The 25,680-nt window shown below is 38.6% G+C and overlaps 2 protein-coding genes across 2 annotated transcripts; both read left to right on the plus strand.

Annotated features, from left to right (window-relative positions):
- Positions 1–388: 388 nt before the first annotated feature.
- On the plus strand, positions 389–3,262 carry LOC141629731 (uncharacterized). The gene is made up of 4 exons (XM_074442691.1): positions 389–512; positions 615–1,487; positions 1,582–2,430; positions 2,532–3,262. Exons 1-4 carry the CDS (start codon positions 389–391, stop codon positions 3,260–3,262), a joined length of 2,577 nt encoding a protein of 858 aa, XP_074298792.1.
- A 108-nt stretch (positions 3,263–3,370) lies between these two features.
- LOC141629733 (ATP-dependent DNA helicase PIF1-like) lies at positions 3,371–4,471 on the plus strand. The gene has a single exon (XM_074442692.1). The coding sequence runs from the start codon at positions 3,371–3,373 to the stop codon at positions 4,469–4,471; it is 1,101 nt and encodes a 366-aa protein (XP_074298793.1).
- Positions 4,472–25,680: the final 21,209 nt, after the last annotated feature.

The raw sequence follows: 25,680 nt of genomic DNA on the forward strand, positions 1-25,680 counted from the left end.
TAGAAACGATTTTGCTAGAATATATTTAGAAAATAACATTGAGCGCAAATTCCAGTACTCTTTAACATGCGTGAGTGGGAATTTTGAACGGAATTTTTTTAGATGTGTTAATCCTTTAGTATATAGAGAATTCATGTTTTCGTTAAGTTACGTGTTCTACGCTTTCTACGCGCAGTATTTTGGATTGTATAAAAATAGAAGTCAAATTTATACCACTACTAAGATTTGCACCTATAAATAAAATATATTTGTATCTTTTCCGAAATAAGTATTTCTACTTATTTTTAAAAAATAACATTTTTTAAAGTATATATTAAACTTTTTTTCTTTTTTGTAATATATGCTTTTGTAATTCTATTATATAGACGAATGGAAATCCATTTAGAAAATGATACTCTTTTTTTATGTAGAATTCAATTTGAGTATGTTGTCGGATGTTGCTTCAACTTCTCATGCCCATCGGCCGTTAGAAGACAATCAGCGTGACAATGTCCCCGAAGTTAATTTTAAAGGTTTGAAACATTTAACTTAATTGTGAATTTATGTTATTTTTTTTAGTATAGTACATGTATTATAGTTTTGTTAATACTTTTTATTTGTTGATAATGTTTAAGGTAAAAAAAGACCGCCAAAGAAACCATATATACTTCCTTTCCCAAGTTTCTGCTCATATTGTGGGGCAAAATTGTTTAGGAATGAATCGATAAATTTTTGTTGCGGTCAGGGGGATATTCGACTTGCACAAAATTCTATTCCGGAAATTATGTGTCATCTTTTCTTAGGAAATGACGCAAATGCGAGTAATTTCCGGAAATTTATGCTGTTCTACAATAGTTCTTTTGCTTTTACATCGTATGGAGTAAAGAAAGATCCTGAACTTACGCATAGGAATCGCGGCATCTACACATTTCGTGTTCAAGGACAGTTTTACCATTTCATAAATGACGTACTTCCAACACAAGAAGAACCACGATATATGCAATTATATTTCTTCGACAATGATGTAGAACTTTGGCATCGTTTACGAAGTTGCCCCGATCTCACGCAAATTGTCGTTAGTACACTAATGAGGATTATGAATGTTAATCCTTATGCGGTTTTTTTCCGATCCTTGAGAGAAGTTGGTATTCATGAGGAAAGTCGTATTGTTATTCGCGCTGATCCAACCCACGATCAGCGTACTCACAATGCACCTACTGCATCTCAAGTTGCAGCGATTTGGGTTGAAGATGAAGGTTCATCGGAACCTCAGAGGCATGATATTGTTGTATATGCTTGGTCAGGGGTAAGCCATCGTGTACGACATTATTATGGCTGTTATGACCCTTTACAATATCCACTTCTTTTTCCTTACGGCGACACAGGATGGCATCGATGTATTTACAAGTACAATAGTTCTCATCGTCGTCGAGAGGTTTGTCCTACATTTCCTATAAACGAAGTTCTTGTCCAAACTGCGGAAGATTTGATAGAGGCTAAAGATGCAGGTTGGTTATTGTTTTATATATAAATATTTTTATATTACCTATAATTAAAACTCCATTCTAAATATTTTTTTTTTAAAAACTTTTTCTACTACAGTAGCGAGTTCTTCGGAATCGGAAGAAAAGGTTTCTTGTAGAGAATATTACTGTTACCGCCTGCAGATTCGACCTAATGATTCGTCTATTTTATTGCGTTGCGGACGTCTTCTTCAGCAATACGTTGTTGATATGTATATTAAACTTGAATCAACCAGACTTGATTTCATACGAGCTAATCAAGCTGTTATTAGAGCAGAACTTTATCAAGGCGTGATTGATAGCTATAATGCAGGGCAATTATATGGTGCTAATATTGGACAAATTTATATTCTTCCATCAAGCTTTATAGGGTGTGGCAGAGACTTTCGTTGTCGCTACCTTAGTTCAATGTCGGTCGTTCAGCGTTATGGCAAACCAAATATCTTTCTCACCATGACATGCAATCCTAGGTGGCCAGAAATAGAACGTGAATTACTACCACATGAGGAAGCACAGAATAGACCTGATCTTGTTGCCCGTGTATTTCGAACAAAACTTATTGAGGTTAAGAAAGAAATTGTTGAGAAAAAACTATTTGGCAATGTTATTGGATACGTATATGTAGTTGAATTTCAGAAGAGGGGCCTACCGCATGCACATTTTCTCATCATATTGGATGGTCACAGCAAAATACGGTCCCCGGATCAATATGACGCTTTTTTGTCCGCTGAAATTCCAAATGTCTTAGAAAATCCTCACCTTCATAGTGCTGTCTTAAAACACATGATGCATGGTCCATGTGGTAGAGATTTTCCAACAAATCCATGCATGAAGAACGGAAATTGTAAAAATCATTATCCGCGTGATTATGCGGATATGACGACAAATGGTCGTAATTCATATCCTATATATCGACGGCGACAGAATGGTAGAAATGTCAGTAGTTAAATGCACCTACGCTTGATAATAGGTGGGTTGTGCCTTATAATCCTTTTTTGCTTGCAAAATATGACTGCCATTTGAATGTAGAAGTATGTTCAACAATAAAAGCAGTTAAATATCTCTACAAATATGTTTACAAGGGACATGACCGGGTTTCTTTTACGGTTGAAGATGGTGTTGAACAACGCGATTACGATGAAATTACAGCTTTTCAGTCAGCACGATGGATATCACCACCTGAGGCAGTATGGAGAATTTTTAGATTTTGCATGAATGAAATACATCCTAATGTGGTGCCCTTACAAGTTCATCTGCCAAATATGCAGCCTGTACTCTTTCGTCTGTATGAACGCCTACATAATATTGCCGACGATGATAATCGAAAACGAACTACGTTAGCTGCTTTTTTTGAAAGGAATCAAACTGATGCTTATGCACGTACTCTACTTTATCAACAGTTTCCGGAACACTATGGTTGGTTAGGGCAAAAAGACGAGAAGATTTGGCTTCCACGAAGAAAAGGTTTTGCTGTTGGTAGGTTAGTCTACACCAACACTACAGAAGGTGAAAGATACTACCTACGATTATTACTTGCAAATATACGAGGACCTCAATCATTTGAAGATTTATGTACCGTCAACAATGTTACGCTATCTTCGTTTCAAGAATCAGCATATCAAAGAGGCCTTCTTGAAGATGATAATTCGGTGGAAAACAGTTTACTGGAAGCTTCAAATATTCAGATGCCATTTGCTTTAAGACGCTTATTTGCTACATTGCTCATTTACTGTACGCCGAAAAGTCCCAGGCTTCTATGAGATCGTTTCTTCTCAGCGTTATCAGAGGACTACACATTAGCATTTCCAGAAAATCCACGTAAAGTTCTGAATCTTACGTTTAGAAGTATATGTTGCATCATAGAGTCAATGGGAAAGAATTTCAACGATTTTGACTTTGGAGGATTAAGATTGGAAGATGAAAACATTGAAACACGTAAGGCTAAAGAAATTGAAGAGCAGCTCAGCATTCCTATTACACTAGAAGAACTTAACGCGATAAACATGCTGAATGTTGAACAAAAAAGTGCATACGAAATTATATATAATAGAGTTATGGAAAGAAGGCCAGGTGCATTCTTTGTAGACAGTCCAGCTGGTACAGGCAAAACCTTCCTCTACTCAGCGCTTCTCGCACAACTGCGAAAAAAAGGCTTTATTGTTCTAGCAGTTGCAAGTTCGGGAATTGCACCTTCGAATATTTCAGGTGGCAGAACGTCGAATTCGCTTTTCAAAATTCCTCTTGATCTTGAAGAAAATCAAGGTAGTAAAATTTCAAAACAAAGTTCGCTTGCTGAATTGATTAGAGTATGCAAATTAATTATCTGGGATGAAGCACCAATGGCAAAGAGACAATCAATAGAGCACTTTGAAAGAACATTACGTGACATTTGCTCAAAAAACATACCGTTTGGAGGAAAAGTTGTTGTGTTTGGTGGAGATTTTCGCCAAGTGTTGCCGGTCATTCCTAAAAGTACACTTCGAGAGGCTATCAATGCAAGTTTGGTAATGTCTCCATTGTGGCCGACGCTCGAAAAGATTCGATTAACTATCAATATGCGAGCCATTAATGACCCTTGCTTCAGTGATTTTGTTCTGCGTGTTGGTGAAGGCAGTTCACCCTATGAAAATGGTAAAGATATAACACTACCAAGAGCCATTGTGATAAGATGCAATCAACATTTGTCGTTATTAGAAAGCCTGATTGAAGCTATCTACCCAAATGTAGATGACATTAATTTAAACTCTTTTCTTACAACTAAAAAAGCTATTTTAACCCCAAAGAATGAAGACACTGAAGCTATAAATTCCATATTGGTTTCTCGTCAACGAGGCGAAGCATTTGAATATAAAAGCTTTGATGAGGCTATTGATATCACTACAGAACAGTACCCGATAGAGTTTCTAAATACGCTAAATCCAGGAGGTCTTCCACCACACCATTTGGTACTGAAGAAAACAGTCCGATAATTTTACTAAGGAACCTAGATCCAACTTCCGGACTTTGTAATGGCACAAGACTCATATGCAAAGCCTTTTCAAGAAATATTATTGACGCGGAAATTGTTTTTGGACATCATAAAGGAGAGCGTGTTTTTATACCTCGAATACCTTTGCAACCATCTCGGGGTGATAAATTTCCCTTTAACTTCAAAAGAAAGCAGTTTCCGATTAAATTTAGTTTTGCGATGACTGTTAATAAAGCACAAGGGCAAACTTTGGATAAAGTAGAAATTTACTTTCCTCAATCGGTTTTTTCACATGGTCAACTATATGTTGCCCTCTCTCGAGCTAAAAGAAGTTCTGATGTTGTAGTTGCTATAGCATCCGAGAATTCATCGGATAGTTTGCTTAAAACAAAAAATATTGTCTGTTATGAAGTATTGCGTCGTGCCGGTATAATTTAGCATAGTTAGGTTCTTTATCTCAGAAGTTATGTATATATTTTTAAAAGAATATCTCAATGTATACATATTGTATATTGTATATCAAAAGTCTATTGTACTCTTATGTAAAGGTGTAATTATATAATTTATTTTAAACAAAAAATGTACTGCAGTTCTTAATTTGTTAGAATAAATGCATTGTGAACCGCATTTTTGTAATAAATTATTAATTTCGACAATACATAATACGATTACTTAACGTATTATTTGTAGTTATCCATTATATACGATAAAGAAAACTATTCTTCTGATACAAAATTTTTTATGATACTGTAATCAAATATTATAAATTTTTTTATCAAAATCGAGGCAAGCTGAATATATCTCTTTAAACTCCGATAAGAATTTATGTATTTGGGATAGTTTATGAGTCATTCTACACAAAAATCCTGACACCCTACTGTTTACCACGTATTGGATACGTGTATTAAAGAGATAGCCTGTTGTATATATATATATATATATATATATATATATATATATATATATATATATATAGGGTCGGGGTCAGGTGCGAACTAAAGTACGGTGCGAACCGTACGAACTAATTTAAAAACAACAAATCTACAACCTAAGTCAATCACGCGCTAATAATGTGATGGTGTTTCATTTTCAGTACGGTAGTACTCCCTTATCTCTTCTCTCTCCTATCTCCTCAACCTCCCACATACTCAACCACCTCTCCGACGATATCGGCCGATCACCGGTATAAGTCGCCGCCACTTGACGTCCAACATTGCTATCGGTGGATGATCGTTATTTCTTCTTTTGTCTCCTTGCCTTCCCTGTATATCTCAATCAATTTTTAATTAAGAGATGAAAAAAAATTCCGGCGCACAACTCTTTGTCGTCGATTACGGCGTCTAATACCGTATTTCCGCCTCCATTCGCACATAGTGTGCGAATTTAATTCCAATTATTTGCTGTGGTGATTGTGCTTCCGATGCATTCCAAATTAGGGTTTCTGACGGAAAAGAGTCGGCGACCTGGATTTCGGAAAACGCGAGTGACTTGGGGGTGATGAATTGCGAGATGGTGTCGGTGAAGGTTATGTCAGTTATTCGGGTTTAGGGTGTTGTATGGGATGGTTAGTGCAGTCTCTGAAGTTATCTTGGTGTTCGGCAGACGGCACCATCAGCTAGTAACAACGAGATACATGAATGAAAACTACTAGATACACAAATAGGTCAGCAAGGAAGCAAGTGGCACCTGCATCAGCTTAAAGACATTTCCTGTATAGGGTGTTTTTTGTCTGAGTATATTAGCTAGTAACTTCATTTTTGCATATCTCGAGTATTGGAACTAGCTTCTGCTTTCTAATTTGAAACATTGTATTTGGTTCCTATTTCCTTCAATTAAAAAATGTAGTAGCATGGAATACTTGGATGATGTTGAGATTATGTCAGCTTCATTTTTTTTAACTAGTAGCTCATCCATTCTCTTGATATGATCAACCTCCGTTTGGTTAGTAGAAAAGTAGTGGAAGGAAGACCAACAGGCTGTTTCTATATTATTGAATATGAATATTGTGTCGATAATTGCATCAATGACTATTGCATTACATTATATAGAGAAGTAGCGGATGAAAATTTCTGTTATTTTATCTCCCCTCCATATGCCTTTGAGTAAACGTTTAATTAGTAAGCACACGTGCTTACGAGTTATGAATTGCGTCGAATAGTTGAATTTATAATACATGGAGCAATATCATAGCTGTTAGAATCATGATGCAGATTGTAGGATTGTAGCTAAGGAAAATAATTTTGATCGTGGCAAAGTCGTTCCTATCACAGAATCATTCGCTCAAATTTGCGGTGGATCACATATAATCAAATAGAGTTGTGTGAGATTGTTTGTAGGAGTAGACAAGATTGTAAAAAACTCATTTTTCTAATCATGCATTTTTTTTCTAAGAACTTTGTGATTCAATTGCTCTTCTACTGCAACTGCACCTCTAATTAAAGATCTAAGTAGTAAATTATTATAGTTACTATAAACTGTCGCAAGATTTGACATAATCACATTTGCTTAACCCTTTTGGAGGATATTACGATCATAATTTCCATTTTATGATATAATCTTATTGCTCTATCTTGTGTATCTAATAAGGTAAATAATGTTTTTAGCTTGTCAGGGATGTGTATTTAGCAAGGTAAAAATATGTATCTAGCAACTTAAAACAGTGTATCTAGCTAGCTAAAGGTATGTATCTAGAAACGTAAAGTGTATCTAACTACCTAGAGGTATGTATCTAGAAACGTAAAGAAGTATATCTAGCTACTTAGAGGTGAGTGTATCTAACAACTTAATGAGTGTATCTAGCTAGTTAAAGATATGTATCTTGAAACGTAAGGAAGTGTATCTAGCTACCTAGAGTTGATCGAGTCTATCTAACAAACGTAAGGAAGTGTATCAAGCTACCTAGAGGTGAGTGTATTTAACAACTTAATGAGTGTATCTAAATAGTTAAAGATATGTATATAGAAACTTAAGGAAGTATATCTAGCTACCTAGAGGTATGCAGAGATAACTTATTTACTTATCAGTTATCATTTATTAATGAGTTAGTAACCTGCCAGTTACCTATCAAGGGCATAATAAACATTTGATTGTCGAGTAAATTGTATGGACAAACACCAGTGGTGTCTTCTTGTAAAGCGAATGCATTGATTACTAGTAGAGTAGTAGTTACGATAATCGACAAGACTTGGTAGTTTATTCTGATGCAAGTGTGACTCTTTATTGCATCCACACTTCATTACAAGCAAATCATACAACAAACAAAACACTAGTAGAGTGGTACACATCAGTTCGAAACTTGACTACAACAAGAACTCAACACCCAACAAAGATTTAGCTCCCTAATAGGATTGACTGACTTCACTCATCATGTTAAGTTATTGACCGTTATCGAAACTTCATACTTCTTAAACTCTGACCTTTAGTGCAACAGAAATACAACCACATTTAAATAAGTAAATCAATTAATGATATGATTTTGCCCCTGAACATCACCCGAGTGCCGCCATCGTCAACAACCTAGGTGACGAATTACTCCGACGACGATCCCACCACTCACCTTATCACCGCTCATCCACCGTCGCCAACCACCATTGCTTGAAATTTTACAGATCTAGAATTTCAAATCAATTTTTCCATAAATATAGCATAACAACAAGTCGTAAAATAGTGTTAATGGGGGAAGTTGATGTCGCCGGAGGTCACTGATCGTGAATGTTACCGGTGATGGAGAAGCCACCAACACCATCGTTATCGATAAAATGCAAGCTTCGCAGAAGAGCAGCAGTTCTCCGACAACAACTGTGTAGTTCGGAAGGGAGATCTCCGACGCCGACGTTGGTACGGGTGGTCGGCGTCGGTATGGGTGGCCGGGGGTGTTAGGTTAATATGTGAGAAGTCGGGGTGGGGTCTGTGTTTGAACGGAGAAAGGAAATAAAAGAGTTTTTGTGATTTAATATTAACCGTAGATTTATTTGAACTTGGGGATGAGGGGGAGTTCGTAGGTTCGCACCGAACTTTCAGTTCGCACGAGATCCTATTTCTCTCTCTCTCTCTCTCTATATATATATATATATATATATATATATATATATATATATATATATATATATATATATATATATTTATATATATATATATATATATATATATATATATATATATATATATATATATATATATATATATATATATAGAGAGAGAGAGAGAATACTCATTACAATCGACTGAACGTGATGGGTATATCTTTAAATTAATATTTTTTTTTTGGGTTTCTTATAATTTTTTTTAACAAGTAATAATTTAAATAACGACTGAATTGGTTTTTTTTCTTTTCTGTAGAACCGATGGATACAGCCCGCATTTGTGTACAAGTTAATCTTAAAACGGTATTGAATGATATTTTGCATCAGATTAAATTAGCACCTGCGGAATATGGAATACATGCTGTCACACATGACGAGCTAAAAGCTTATGTTCAGATACATGGAATTGGAAGTCCTCCGAAATGTGTTAAGTTTATTGGAAGCCCGTCAATGATTCTTGGTCCATCAGAGCAAAACTGCACTCGCAAAGCAATGAGATATATTTGCGATATGTATAAAATCGATGTTCTTGATTTTAACTTCTATGATCTACAATTTGTTAAACATAATTACTATATGTTAGAGCAGAAATACAACCAGCTGCAGAGTCAGATGGCTTATGCAACAGCCGACGCAGAAGCTACTTCTAACGGTTAGTGTACTTTACTAAAATATGTTATATGAATGTAAAATTATGTATAATAACAAACTGAGCTTGTATTGCTGTGTACATATTCGTAAAAGTGTTTGAATAAAGCATGTTGTATGAATGTAAAATTATGTATAATAACAAACTGAGCTTGTATTGTGTATATATTGTAAAAGTGTTTGAATAAAGCATGCGTACAGTGTATGTAAGTCTTTGAATGGTTTTATCTAATTGCAAATAAAAACATGAATAAATTTACGACACCTTAACCATTTTTTTCCTAATAAAACTTCTCTTTTGTGGATACACTCTACGTCCCAACAAATCATGATTATCAGCTAACTTTTATACTCTGTAAGTATCCGCGTGGTACACATAGTATTATTCCCACTACAATTTATCGGTATAGTGGATCGTCATCTGTACAAGCGTTCAATGCCGCGGGTTTATAACTAGTTTTGAAAAAAAAAAATCGTGATATTGTTTTGTATAGTGCGTGATATTGTTTTATGGACTCATGGACTCAAATATTTAGGTGGACTCACCGGATCCCACCTCTATATAGATATATTATATATATATATATATAATATATATATATGGGGGCGGAATCCCGTGCGAACTAAGTTACGGTGCGAACCGTACGAACTAAGAAATATACCCTTCAGTCTGTCACGCATTCCATTGTCCAATTTTTCAACAGAGAAAACTATCTCGCACGCTCTCTCTCTTTCTTGCTTCCTCACTTCCGTTACACTTTCCTCTTTCACTGGATCGACATTCGGCTCGACCGTCGTTCTACTAATTGACCAACATTACTGCAACCGTTATTTCGATCTAAGTTCACTATAGAACGAGGTTAGTTCAATTATGATTTTAGATCTTTTTAATTTCTCCCCATTTTTAATGTAAATTTGTGATAAATCATCGTTATAACTGAAAAAATTAGTATATCGGAAAAATTAGGGTTGGTAAAATATGAAATTTTGATTTTCATAGATTGTGTAATTGATTTATGTATGTGAATTTGAAACCTAACAAGAAATACCATGTGTCCTCTTCATGGTTCTTATACCTATATTTTATTTTTAGTTTTTATCTGATTTTCCCCTGATTCCGTCTAGATGCGTTCATATTATAAAATTTCTAGCTGATATTAGTTAAGATCTAATCTGGGTTTCTGTGGGGCTCTGTTGAGATCATTTGCTCGTGGTTCACAAAGAAGATAACGGAACCGACCTCGACACAACGTGATGGTTGAATTTGAATCATTTGAAGAATTCGATCGATGGGTTGCTTTGAGGTGAATGCTGGTCACGCCGGTGTATGTGATCAAGTGAATTGGTCTGTCATCGCGGTTGAGTTCTAGGAAGAAGCAGTAGTTGACTCTCGTTTCTGGGTTGCGCCTTGGTGCTCGTCGAAAGTTGAAGAGAAGACTGAGCAGTTGTGGCTGCTGATGTTGTCGTGCTGAGATGTGGGACGAGGATGAGCAGAGTCGTGTCGGAACTCCAAAAAAGGAATATGAAGAGGTATAAATAGTGCAACCTCACTCTCTGCTCCTCTTTAAGATTTCTACTTTTACATAGTCATAATGTATTCTTTTCCTTGATTACTGGCTTCTACACCAACTATTGTATAGTATTGCATATAAAGTGTTGAAAGAGGGCTATGAAGTGATTTCTTTGACCAAAAATGAAAAGCGGACGATTTTCATCTGGAAATTTGTATTTTGCTAATGCTACTTCCTCACTTACAGTTGTAGACAGCCAAATGTTGTCCATTTTTTCTTCCTTCCTCCATCAAAACTTGAATTTTCTTGCGATAATCAAGAATGGATACAGCTTTAGTCCTATTTTTTATATTGGGTATGGAGTTGTATGTCAATGTTATGATTTTTCATTTGGCTGCAGGTTAGCAACCAGGCAGAGCCCTTTTTATTCAAGTCCGTATTGCAATAAATCAGATATCAGAGAAATTGTTAAGATCTGGAGCTTTGGAAAGTAGTGCAACATGTTGATTAAGAAAGCACATTGTGGAACTAGAAAGGATTCTTGAGGAGAAGAAGGAAGATTTCAAGGTTGCTAACCCCCGTTAAATTGGTGGAGCCATGAGTTTAATGGGGTTAGGCTAAGTTTAATGGTCTTGTCGAGCCATGACTTGCTCGAGTTAAAGGGGCAGCAGTGGTTGTTACGGTGGTGCTCTCGTTTTATTGGCGGAAGAACACAACAGTTGTCGAGCCAATTGTGCCTGCTGGTGGTGTAGTGGTCCGGTCTTGTAGTGGCAGGACACAGTAGCGGAGGAGGCGTGTCTTGAGCTGCTCAGATGTGGTGTGATGGATTTGGAGTTTGTTGGGCTGCTAGAGCTTGGTTTTCGGTCCAGTGACGTTGCTCTTGTGGGTGATCAACTAAGCTTCTCGAAAGGGAGTTAATTTTTAGTCAGAGCCTCCATCTAATAAATCTTATGTTAAATTGTTGGGTTATTCTAAATAAAATTTTCCAACAAATTACTGCTCAAGGTCAAGTAGTAGTAGTACTCGTAATATCTTTAATTTGTTAATATTTTCTACGAAGTATCATTTTCGTAGTAAATTTTAAAGTATCTTAATACGCTATTCCGTATATACTATCCGTAATTATCTTGGTATGGAATAATAGGAGTTGATAATCATACAGAAATTTGAGCTGGTGTCTCTGTCATAGGCTTAGCCTGCATTATCAACGTTATCTTCAAACTTAATTAAGCCTCAGCAACTCAATGACTTGGTGAATTGTCTCCATCTAATTAGTATCAATGATTAGATAAAAAAATATAGCCCGTATATTTGGGCTGATTAAAATCCTAGAAAGAGAGGGGTAAGGTTATTCGGCTTTTCCACGAGCCCTAAGCACTTTCCCATATTATCGAAAATGGATCATTTGGAAGAAACGTTCCTACTACACATTTAAAATGAACCTAGGACTCTTTTGAAACGTACCTAATGCATAAAACCCCTCCTTAAAGCGGGACGGGAACCGTAAACTAAGCTTTAAAAGGGGAAGGGTGAACCCCTTTCCGAGGGGACGGGTATCCTAAAACGGGACGGGAAAGGATTTAGGGTTGGATAAGGCGGTCCGCTACCGCGGGTCCGCCTAATCCAACCCTAAACCCTTTCCCTTGTTATAGAAACGGGAACCGTAAACTGAGCCCTAAAAGGGAAAGGGTGAACCCCTTTCCGAGGGGACCGGGTATCCTAAAACGGGACAGAAAATTGTTTAGGGTTGGATTAGGCGGGCCGCTGCCGCGGGTCCGCCTAATCCAACCATAAACCCTTTCCCTTGTTATCGGAAATGGGTTATTTAGACGAAACGTACCTACAATATATTTAAAATGAACCTAAGACTATTTCGAAACGTACTTAGTACCTGAAAGTGATTAAACGGGGAGTCGGGTATCCTAAAACGGGACGGGAAAGGGTTTAGGGTTGGACAGATCCAAACCTAAACCTTTTCCCTTGTTATCGAAATGGGAACCGTAAACTGAGCCCTAAAAGGGAAAGGGTGAACCCCTTTCCGAGGGGACCGGGTATCCTAAAACGGGACGGTAAAGGGTTTAGGGTTTAATTAGGCGGCCCGCTGCCGCGGATCCGCCTAATCCAACCCTAAACCCTTTCCCTTGTTATCGGAAATGGGTTATTTAGACGAAAAGTACCTACATTATATTTAAAATGAACCTAAGACTATTTCAAAACGTACCTAATACGTGAAAGGGATTAAACGGGGAGCCGGGTATCCTAAACGGGACGGAAAAACGTTTAGGGTTGGATTAGGCGGTCTGTTACCGCAGGTCCGCCTAATCCAACCCTAAACCCTTTCCCTTATTATCGAAACGGGAACCGTATACTGAGCCCTAGAAGGGGAAGGGTGAACCCCTTTCCGAGGGGACCAGATATCCTAAAAACGGACGGGAAAGGGTTTAGGGTTGGATTAGGCGGCCCGCTGCCGCCGGTCCGCCTAATCCAACCCTAAACCCTTTCCCTTGTTATCGGAAATGGGTTATTTATACGAAACGTACCTACAATATATCTAAAATTAACCTATTACTATTTCGAAACGTACCTATAACGTGAAAGGGATTAAACGGGAAGCCGGGTATCCTAAAACGGGACGGGAAAGGGTTTCCGGTTGGATTAGGCGGCCCGCTGCCGCGGGCCCAACTAATCCAACTCTAAACCCTTTCCCTTGTTATCAGAAATGGGTTATTTAGACGAAACGTACCTACAATATATTTAAAATGAACCTAAGACTATTTCGAAACGTACCTAGTACGTGAAAGGGATTAAACGGGGAGCCGGGTATCCTAAAACGGGACGGGAAAGGGTTTATGGTTGGATTAGGCGGCCCGCTACCGCAGGTCCGCCTAATTCAACCCTAAACCCTTTCCCTTATTATCGAAATGGGAAACGTAAACTGAGACCTAAAAAGGAAGGGTGAAACCCTTTTCGAGGGGGCCGGGTATCCTAAAATGGTACGGGAAAGGGCTTAGGGTTAGATTAGGCAGCCCGCTACCGCGGAACCGCCTAATCCAACCCTAAACCCTTTCCCTTGTTGTCGGAACGGGAAGCGTAAACTGACCCCTAAAAGGGGAAGGGTGAACTCCTTTCCGAGTGGGCCGGGTATCCTAAAATGGTACGGGAAAGGGTTTAGGGTTGGAAAAGGCGACCCGCTATCGGGGAGCTGCCTAATACAACCCTAAACCCTTTCCCTTATTATCGGAACGGGAAACGTAAACTGAGACCTAAAAGTGGAAGGGTAAACCCCTTTCCGAGGGGGCAGGGCTATCCTAAAACGGGACGGGAAAGGTCTTGGGGTTGGATTAAGCGACCCTCTACCGCAGATCCGCCTAATCCAACACTAAGCCCTTTCCCTTGTTATCGGAAAGAAGTTATTTTGAGGAAACGTACCTACCATATATTTAAAATGAACCTAAAACTCTTTCGAAACGTACCTACTACGTAAAAGGGATTACACGGGAGAGGAGGGGTATCCTAAAACGGGACGGGAAAGGGTTTAGGGTTGGTTTAGACGGCCCGATACCGAGGAGCCGCTTAATCCAACCCTAAACCCTTTTTCTTATTATTGAAACGGGAACCGTAAACTGAGCCCTAAGAGGGAAAGGGTGTACCCCTTTCCGAAGGGGCTGGGCAGCCTAAAACGGGACGAGAAAGGGGCTATTTAGACGAAACGTACCTACAATATATTTAAAATGAACTTAATACTCTTTCGAAACGTACCTAGTATGTAAAATGGATTAAACCGGGGGGGGGGGGGAACGGACGGGAAAAGGTTTTGTGTTGGATTAGCCGGCCGGCTACCCTAAACCCTTTCCCTTATTATCGGAACGAGAAACGTAAACTGAGACCTAAAAGTGGAAGGGTGAATGACTTGGTCAATTGTCTCGATCTATTTAGTGATCAATGATTAGTTAAAAAAATATAGCACGTATATTTGGGCGGATTAAAATCCTAGAAAGAGAGGGGTAAGTTTATTCGGCTTTTGAAATGTACCGAGTGCATAAAACCTCTCCTTAAAGCGGGATGGGAAAGGGTTTAGGGTTGGATTAGGCGACCCGCTACCGCGGAGCCGCCTAATATAACCCTAAACCCTTTCCCTTATTATCGGAAGGGGAAATGTAAACTGAGACCTAAAAGGAGAAGGGTGAACCCCTTTTCGAGTGGGCTGGGTATCCTAAAACGGGACGGGAAAGGGTTTAGGGTTGGATTAGGCGGCCCGTTGTAGCGGGCCGCCTAATCCAACCCTAATCCCTTTCCCTTGTTATCAGAAATGGGTTATTTACACGAAATGTACCTACAATATATTTAAAATGAACCTACTACTCTTTCAAAACGTATCTAGTACGTAAAAGTGATTAAACGGAAGGGCCGGGTATCCTAAAACGGGACGGTAAAAGGTTTAAGATTGGATTAGGCGACCCGCTCTCGTGGAGCCACCTAGTTCAACCCTAAACGCTTACCCTTATTATCAGAACAGGAACCATAAACTGAGACCTAAAAGGGGATTGGTGAACCCCTTTCCAAGGGTGCCGGGTATCATAAAACGGGACGGGAAAGGATTTAGGGTTGGATTAGGCGGCTCTGCGGTCGAGCCGCCTAATCCATCCCTAAACCCTTTCCCTTATTATCTGAAAGAGAACCATAAACTCAGCCCTAAATAGGGAAAGATGAACCCCTTTCCATGGGCCGGGTATTCTAAAGCGGGACGAGAAAAGGTTTATGGTTAGATTAGGTGGCCCGCTACATAATACTACAACTCACACAAAATTCCAATTCAATACGGGAATTTTTTGTATAAATGAAAGCAGAATGCAGTTTTAGACAAACGTATATACTTTACATCTGTAGGAACATACAAAAATTATTTTCGCATATTATAATATCATTTTGCTATATGGAGTCCTACAAACGAGTTTTGAGTGACGAATACAAATGAATAATGATACATAAACTTAACATATGGGGTCTTGCTAGTGTAAAAAAATCGTACAACGTCCAACATACAGCCTCACCAGTAAAATGGCTTGAGGATGTTGACAGAATCAAGATAAGTACATAACTATCATATACCTGCAAATGACGACGTAGTCGACTGTCAGCTAATTACTGACATTAACATAATCATTGTTTGTTTGTTTGTTGTTGTGTGAAGGGAGCCTGAAGAGCAATTTAATGTTGTCTAGATAATTTGTACCAAATCTCGATTGGCACAATACAACCTGGACCACTACTGCCCACCACCACTCACCTACCCTCAACCACCCAACTGAACCACTACCAATTTCGCCGCTGCCTTCACAAGGACCATGACAACGAGGCCCTCTAAACACCATTAATCAAACCTATGTTCATTAATCACCACCAATAGTCGCTGGCGGCAGCCCAGGCCCACCACAGCCAACAGTCGCCACCCATCAGACACCACACACCACAGCCAACGACGCACCCACATCCAGCATACGCAAGGTCAAACAAAACTCGACCTTTATCCATCCGCTATACATTGGCGACGGCATGAAATCCGCCACACTCAACTTGGGGTCGAGAACTCCTGAGAACACAGTCAACTCCTGAGAAGTCGAGCCAATATCACCTTTCCACTAGCTGCCTTCTTTGGCAACAAAGTTGATGAATATTTGGCATCATACCACCATTCGCAATTGTCACCTGTCCAAGTAACTTGCTTAGCTCCTCATAATTTCTTACAGCTAAATGAATGTGTCGCTGGACTATCCTGGTCTTTTTGTTGTCTCTCGCAGCATTCCCTACCAACTCCAACACCTACCACACACCAAATAATCTCACTCTTATCAATTAACTAAATCACATTCATTAACCTCAACATCATAAACTGCTAAATACATATACAAATTACAAATTTCGACATTTCATTTTTTTTGCCAATGTGAAAGTGTGAAACCACCTTGCCTCTCAATGAGAAGACATGTAAGTGATTCTCATTACCAAGTTTTGGCCATTTTTGTGCCCGAGAAGACATAAAGTTATGATGTTTAGGGTTTCATGCAATTCTATAATCCTAAGTTCCTGACTACCTTAAATCTTTAGAAGACACAAAACTAAATCCCCAACAAATTCTAATGCTTGGTAGTTTAAGGGTTTTCAGACTCGAGAACCGAGTAATACGAAGAATTTCTGTAACATTTCACTTATGGGGGTTGTACATAGGATAAATTACCAGAACTCGATGCTAAACAAACCCACCCATTGCAACATCCAACAAGTTCAAGCTCATCATTTCAGTATATACAATGGTCTTCAACGTGATATGAAACAATCTACTTTGCGTGCTATAGATATCATTATAACATCATCATCATAACAGAAAATGTAATTAACAATCACATGTAATAAAACAACTATCTCATCTAAATTTTGAGTACTCCATCAACATAACTTAATAATACAAGAAGAGTTTCATTTTATAATTTCGACATTTCCCCCCTTAAATCTCTTTGTGCTTAGGGGAAGTGGGGAAGGGAAAAGATGATTGAAACTACGAGTGAAAAGTACAGTATACAAATCCTTAAACCTCATCCTCACCATTTCAAAATGATTAATTGATTCATTTCATTTTTTTTGTTCACAATCGACAGCTAGATAAGTCTCTTATCAGAGTATTCTCTCCGTCTTAATCATTTGTTTACATTTGATTAAATACGGAGGAAGTACTCTCTCAGTCTGTCCATCTCAAATTAATCACAATCATATCCCACAGCATCATAAACTACTAACAAAATTACATATATACAAATTTCTCTATCTATAATGGTTAAAAACACCACTTTCAAACCGAATTAATGAATTGTGGTAACATTTTGAGGCAAATAAATCACTCATTACCTCTTTAAATTCGACATTAGAGTTATAGATCGACGACGAGAGATGATCTAGATGAGGCATCGTCGCCGGCAACATTAATGACGTGCAGAAAATCCCGTCGACGGATAAGAGAGAGAATATGGGTGAGGCGTTTGTGTTGATGGAAACGACGGCAGAAAATGTCAGTGATTGTACTCTCCGGTGATGCCTCCGTCGTTGATAAGCCGCCGCGACATGGTGGTGATTGTCGGAGCTTCGGTATCGGCGATATTTGCGTGGGGTGAAAGGAGACAATGTGATGAGTGAGATTGAGTAGTGTGGACATGGGTTATGCGTGAGATATAAAATGGTTGGTTGGGATTTTCTTTATCAGCCGCAGATTGTTTTAATCTAATGGTTGTTATTGAGTTAAATACGATTCGCACCGTAAAATAGTTCGCACGAGATCCCGATTCCATATATATATATATATATATATATATATATATATATATATATATATATATATATATATATATATATATATATATATATATATATATATATATATAATTAGGATCACATGAGTCCACCCTATCTTTTTGAGTCCGTGAGTCCATGATACAATATCACACTTTATATTAAACAATATCACAGCTTATATTAAAAAAAAAAATTTGAAAAAAAAATCCAAAAAAAAAGTCGTGATATTGTTTTGTAATACAATATCACACGTTACACTAAACAATATCACAATTTACATAAATAAATAAATAAAAACACTTTCTCAAAAAAAAAAAAATTGAAACAAAAAATCGTGATATTGTTTTGTAATACAATATCACACGTTATACTAACCAATATCACATCTTACACAAAAAAAAAAACTTTTTCGAAAAAAAAATCGTGATATTGTTTTGTAATACAATATCACACGTTATACTAAACAATATCACAGTTTAAAAAAAAAAAAAAAAACTTTTTCGAAAAAAAAAATTTCGAAAAAAAAAATTTGAAAAAAAAATTTTCCGAAAAAAAAAAATCGAAAAAAAAAACTTGAAAAAAAAATTTCGAAAAAAAATCTGAAAAAAAAAATCGTTATATTGTTTTGTATAGTGCGTGATATTGTTTTATGGACTCATGGACTCAAATATATAGGTGGACTCACCGGATCTTGTCTCTCTCTCTCTCTCTCTCTCTCTATATATATATATATATATATATATATATATATATATATATATATATATAGATTAGGATCACATGAGTCCACCCTATCTTTTTGAGTCCATGAGTCCATGAAACAATATCACACGTTATACTAAACAATATCACAACTTATATATTTTTTTAAAAAAAAATCTAATATTTTTTTTTTAATTTTTTTTTCTCGAAAAAAAAATTTTTTGATTTTTTTTTTAAATATAAGCTGTGATATTGTATTGTATAACATGTGATATTGTTTTATAAAAATTCGTGGTATTGTTTTGTATCACCTACATGGAACAAAAGTGGCTATATGATCCGAGATCCACCGCATGAATTATAGTTTTTCGATATGAGATTGATATTAACTAGCTCGTCCGTGGCTATAACAAAATAAAAGGAAGTTGTAGTACTGAATATTGTATGCAAGACTACTAATTAACACGTTCACATATCCATACAATTACCCGTAAATATTCAAGATTATTTACATTATGCCTCTAAATATGCTCTTCTCTTTTATGTTGGTCTTAGGTAGACCTGTCCATGCCCATGACACACTCCCCATTGTTCCGGCCTTCTGCTCCACCACTTCTTACTTTTACGCTTTTTTTATTTCATCACAAATGGTCTGTATTGTAAAACCATCTAATGTTAAAGAGAACTGTGAGATAAATCATACTATAAAACATATATTAGACTCATGGCTTTCATTTGATGATTCGGGTTTTCTAACAAGTCAATTTTTCAATGAAAAGTTGTTACTGATGAATGACTGTGATATGGTGATGGCATTTTGTGTACATTACATCAAGAAGAAGTGAATTGAGTGTTTAAGTTATTTGAAGTAATCAAAGAGTTGATTTACTTAACTACATCAGAAACAAGATTCGTGATATTGTATGGTGTAAGTTATGATATTATTTCGTATAATGTGTGATATTGTACAACTTACACTAAAAAAAAAAGAAAAAAAAAATAAATTCGAAAAAAAAAATTCGAAAAAAAAAACTCAAAAATAAATAAATTATATTCGTGATATTGATATGTATAGTGCGTGATACATAAGTGGACTCATGGGACTCAAATATATAGGTGGACTCTGTAACACCCCCATATCCAGAGGAGTCTTAACTAGACCTTCCTTAGCATATAAGGGCATTACCATCTCAGTTGCCCGAGGACAGTAATAATCAAATGTCGATAAAAGAACTATTACGTCATATTACAAGTGATTTAAAACCAACTGACAATATAAAAGATACAACTCAAAGACCACTCGCTATAACTATCAAATCTCGTGAAGACTCATCCCTGCCCGGACTCCAGCTATCAACGATATCAACACCTGCTAAGACAGACTGCTCACCATAAGGGATCACGGTAGACACATAAAACAACAAGACAACCACACAAGGTCAGTACTGAGATAAGACACAACAAAGCCAACAACATCTAACAATACAATATAATATAAACAGTCACACACACCATCACACCCACTCCAACCAAACTCCGTCACCGACTGTCCACTGGACCAGCCCTGCCAGTGGGGGACCGCAGCCGTACCCACCAAATCCCCGCTCATCATACCGAGCGATAACCCTGTCCCATTAATGTGCACATCCCCTCCCGTGGCGGGTTCCACATGGGCAAAACTAGGGCGTTAAGCCACTCCCGCAAGTGACTCCACTCAGCCGAGAACGCATCTCGAGAACCAGAGACAAACAATCACAACCATCAACAGCAATCAATCAACAACCGTCAATACGAATACGACAATACATAACAACCACAATACAACCACAACAACCGACACACTAGATCATCTACAGAAACTGAGTAGGCGAACCTACCTTTAAGCAACTACAACCAAACCATGCCAACATATGACATATCCAGCAATCAAGCAAAGCCTATAACCACAACACAAACATCTATTACTACCAGGCAAACCCTAACTGTAAAGACAAGGATACGGATGATGATGACAACATACCTACAAGGAGAAACCCGGCAAAAGACCCCTACCCGACTCAAGCTATGCTCTCTTAAGGCACAAGAACCTTCAAAAGGGCTTCCATGGAGGTTTCATGGTGAAGGGAAGGGAAAAAGGCGACTAAAGGATAGAAGGAATGAGGCGGAAATGATTTGCGGATTTAACAGAACGCGATTAAAAACCCTCACTGAAAACCCGATACTCGATCGAGTACCACACATACTCGATCGAGTGACCCCCTACTCGATCGAGTAACCACTCTACTCGATCGAGTAGCCTCTACTCTGTCGAGTACCACCCATAACTCGTAACCCAAGATAGCTTTGGCACGCACTTCTAAGAACTATTCCCGCTCCCAAGGTCAGTCAACGCTGGTAAAAGGGTCCCTAAAAGGGTGGGTATTACAGTCTTCCCCCTTAAAAAGAACTTCGTCCCCGAAGTTCAACTCACCTAACTCAACACACAAGACACGGGAAACTACGACCTCACCACTCTTTCGACACAAGTCACCTACTCCCCTCAAACGCCATCCCCCTTGTCATCATCATCATCATCATCTAACGTTCTACATATATGTATATGTGTATCGGCTCTTACAAACTATCGTCGAAAACACCGACCTTGCAATGCAAACCAACACCAACAACGATCGCCCGTCGTATTACGGGATTACTCCATTCACTAGTAACAACTATCAATACGAAACATACCTCATATCAACTTCATGCCACACGACTACACTACCATGTTACTCAACAACGCAATTCTACTACGACACATTGTATCACAACTATCTCTTTATGACCATCTTTTAAACATACTATCAATTTTCACTTCAACGTATGAATTAGTCGACGAACTAAGGTAACCAATTACAACTTCATACAATAAAAGTGACCAAGGTAAAAGAAAACTTTGCAAATAATCAACAAGACATTATAAACGAACAACAACATAGTCTCAAAATCAGCCTTTTTATTTTGCGACATTACTCTTCCCCTCGAAAAGGAACTTCGTCCCCGAAGTTCACCACCCAATTATCACACACGTTACTTATTACTTGTATCGTGACATAAATCAAAACCTTATATTATTTATTATGGACATTACTCATGAATCATATACTCATTAAATTAGAAAACATACACAATCCACCCGAATAACTGGCCGCCGTCGAGAGAACATGTTAATTTCATGTGTACAAGTGTATGAGAATATGTATCTCCGATGAATAGCTAGTAAATATGGCGGATGTAATATTAAAGCAACAAGAAACAATCGCCACTTCACTACTTGTTACAAATATGCATATAAAACCCAAACGCGACTTCTAACATGTGACATTAACAGTTCAAAGGTGTTACTAAGCATCATTAACCATGCTAAACATCAAACATACAATTATGTAACCATTAAACAATTTTAATTTTGAAAAGTTCCTGTAACAGTGTTACTCGATCGAGTATCTAACGGTACTCGATCGAGTGCCCTGCTACTCGATCGAGTATCTTGGCTACTCGATCGAGTAGCCCTGAGATCAGAATACATCAATTCTGCCATACCTGCAGCTACTCGACCGAGTATGGGGTACTCTGTCGAGTACCTACAGGTCAAAAGCCTTGGGAAACCTGTCATAAACCACATGAACATATACATACTCGTCACATAACTTGAGTCGGAATGACCTCCCGACTCACAAAATCCTGCCACAAAGTCAACTAGCAAATCCGGCCTTATGGCCAAGCATACAAATCCGAAAATAAAAGTTCTAACTACTAAAAACTACTAACATCCAACACCAACGACCATAACCAAGAATCAAGAAATAGGAGTATCACTCCTGCTGCTGCTACTGCTCCTCCTCCATCACCTCATCACCTCATCACCACCACCATCACCTCCTGATGTGCCCGCTCCTGATGGCCCAATCCCCGCATCAACCCCTGCTCCAGCTCCAGGACCTACGTACCATGGGGTCAAGCCACCATAAGCGAAGGACTGAGGCGTCCCCCAAGCTGACCGATCCACCCCGTAGGAGTGGAAAACCTCACTATAGTCCCCAACTCCACTCCACCATACCGGATGCGGCCCCTCTGTCCCAATCCCCTGAGTGTACGCCATCTCATGCATGTTCCGGAGTGTCAAGATAGATGACACTCTCTCTGCTAAGTAGCTCGATCGCGTCTCCGGAGTGTCGAGGTAAGTGTAGCACGGAAAAGGGTGCTGCTGCGGTGGTGCTATCGGCCGTGGTCTAGTCTCGGCGGCCCTCTCTCTCACTCGACGGGGTCCTCTCCTCAACCTGGGCCTCACCTCCGCTACCGCCGCGTTCTCCCCCTTCTACGGCTCGGGCATCACCTCGAGGATCGTGTCATCGATGAGATAGGTCTGCAACTAGCGGGGCACGTCATCATCCTCCTCCTCCTCGTCGGAGTCAACAGCTGTCACCACCGTCTCTAACGGCTCGGTCGGTGGAAGGTGCTCAGGAGCCGGGATTCCCATCCAACTCATCCCCCACACTCTCCAGGCTAGGCTACCGTCGGCCAAAGTTCTCAACCATTTCAGGTCGAGAGAGTAGTCACGGTCCATCGTAGGCACCGGTGTAGCCAGAGGCACGTACTCCGAAGAAGCCTCAAAGGAGGTTAGCTGTTCAGCTAACCGAGTGGCGATAGCACCACAACTCAGATACCGGGAAGAGGCAGTAGCCATCAAAGCAAGGCTAGCGCAGACGATGGCAGGAGCATTGAAGACCACCCTCCTGGCCCGCTCCGGGTTGAGGTAGGACATCAGAAGCAATACCTCATGATTGTTCAGTTTACTGATATCCGGTCTATCATAAAGGAGGTTCGAGAGAGAACGAAGAAAGATCCTCAATGTGACATGCTGAACATCATTAATCAGCATGTTGCTTGAGGTGGGAGCTGGATTTCCGGTAAGACAAGGCATTAGGCGGCCGACACCGCACTCAGCAGGAATATCAGTGATAGAATCCTTGGGAGGCTTGGCCAACCCAAGGTGAGAAGCGAAAAGGTCCATAGTAAGCAAGAAACTGGTGTTCATCAACCAAAACTCAACGGTCTGGGCAGCTGGGTCATAACTAAAGGAGCTCATAAACTCTAGAGTAAGAAAAGGGTAGGAGTGTTTCCTCAGCCTATACAACCCCGTAAAACCCAAAGTCTCAAATATGTGACGGACATCGGTCTCTATTCCCAAATCAGTCAAATGTGTGGTATCCACACACCTCGTTGGCCTCATTTTGCGTTTTTGATAAGCTACAAAACGCTCTCTTTGTTTGAAATCTACAAACACTACCGAGGGGTATTCCGGTACCGCAGGTACCACGGGTCCACTCACCTCCCCAATCTCAGGCTGTGTAACTCTTCCCCGTTTACTCTGACGGGTCCCTACGTTCGGTCTCGGCATCTGTTTCAGCATATAACTTAAACAACATGCATAAACATGTAAAGCATATACTTCATGTAATAGGATTTTACATACTCAGCTAGGTACACAAATTCACCAACAAGTTCCCAATTTTGGAATGCAAATTCAGTTTATAGCAACTCATAACCGATAGTTGTGAAAAGTTTAGCTTGATAACACTATCGACTCAACTAGCTCGAATATTACTTACTAACTCAATATGCTATCTCATATAATTACTTATCATCATGTTAGGCATTCATATATACTCATGGCAAAGCAATTTAGAACATATCATCCTTAACCTTCAATATTAGACACAAACAATTCAATTAGTTTTGTCAGACGGTCTTTACAGCTGTAACAATTTTGATATATTCACCATCAATTAACATCACTACTATCATATTGAAGTTTATCCCTTACCTAAACATTCCTATTCAACACCAAATTTCAAATATAGAAGACGAATTTCAATTTGGGGCACTTTTAAGACGGAGTTTTAAGGCAACTTTTAAGGTGAGAATCACTAAAATCCAACTTTCGACATGATATGTACCTCATATTGTGTCCAATTTCATCATATAACATGTAAAAACAACCCAAAATAAATTTTGATTTTGGTAACCCTAGAAAATTTCGGCCCCAATTTGGCAATTTCTAGCTTATTTCTACAGCAATTAATCACCAACATCCATGAAAGGAAAGCATGTGAAGTATATTACAACAATTTTAAAGCAATAATTTGTCCATATGAATCGAAAATTTCAGATTGTATCATTATTCTAACACATCCAAATTGATAAATCATGTAAATAGGGAAGAAAATCATACCTTGATTAAGTAGAAAAGTAAAAGAATGCAAACAAATAAGAAGAAACAACCCAAAGAATCACCACCAACACAAGATGAAGAAAGCTTTTGAGAGGGATGAAAGAGCTTATGGGTCGAAACAAGGAAGAAGAATGAGGAGAATAAGAAAGAATTAGGGGTTTTAAGAAACCCGTAAGAATCACTGTACAGTAACCTACTCGATCGAGTGTCTAGGGTACTCGATCGAGTGCCCTCTACTTGATCGAGTAGGTGCTATTTCGTCGAGTATCTGCAGAAAATTTCCATATCCCGACTCCATAGCTTCCTAACGAGATCGAGTGAAGTCTACTCGGTCGAGTAAGCACTCGCACTCGGTCAAGTATAGTTAAGTACACGGTCAAAACTACGAAGTAGATCGAAGATTCCTGCAAAAACAATATCGCGTGTCGATTCCAAACTATGTTCGGAATCCGCCACTAGTTATCATACTCGTTCACGTATTACTATTATTACTCAAGCACACCATATCGTCTCAACAATCAAGTTTTATGACATATTACGCTACAACAAATTACCCAACTCGGTTTACCTGCTACCGAGTCATTCAAAAGCATAATCACGTCCTCATACCTTACTTAGACTTACCTTACCACATTATTACCAAACTCGTGTT

This window comes from Silene latifolia, chromosome Y (genome assembly GCF_048544455.1).
Source record: "Silene latifolia isolate original U9 population chromosome Y, ASM4854445v1, whole genome shotgun sequence".
Classification (NCBI taxonomy): domain Eukaryota; kingdom Viridiplantae; phylum Streptophyta; class Magnoliopsida; order Caryophyllales; family Caryophyllaceae; genus Silene; species Silene latifolia.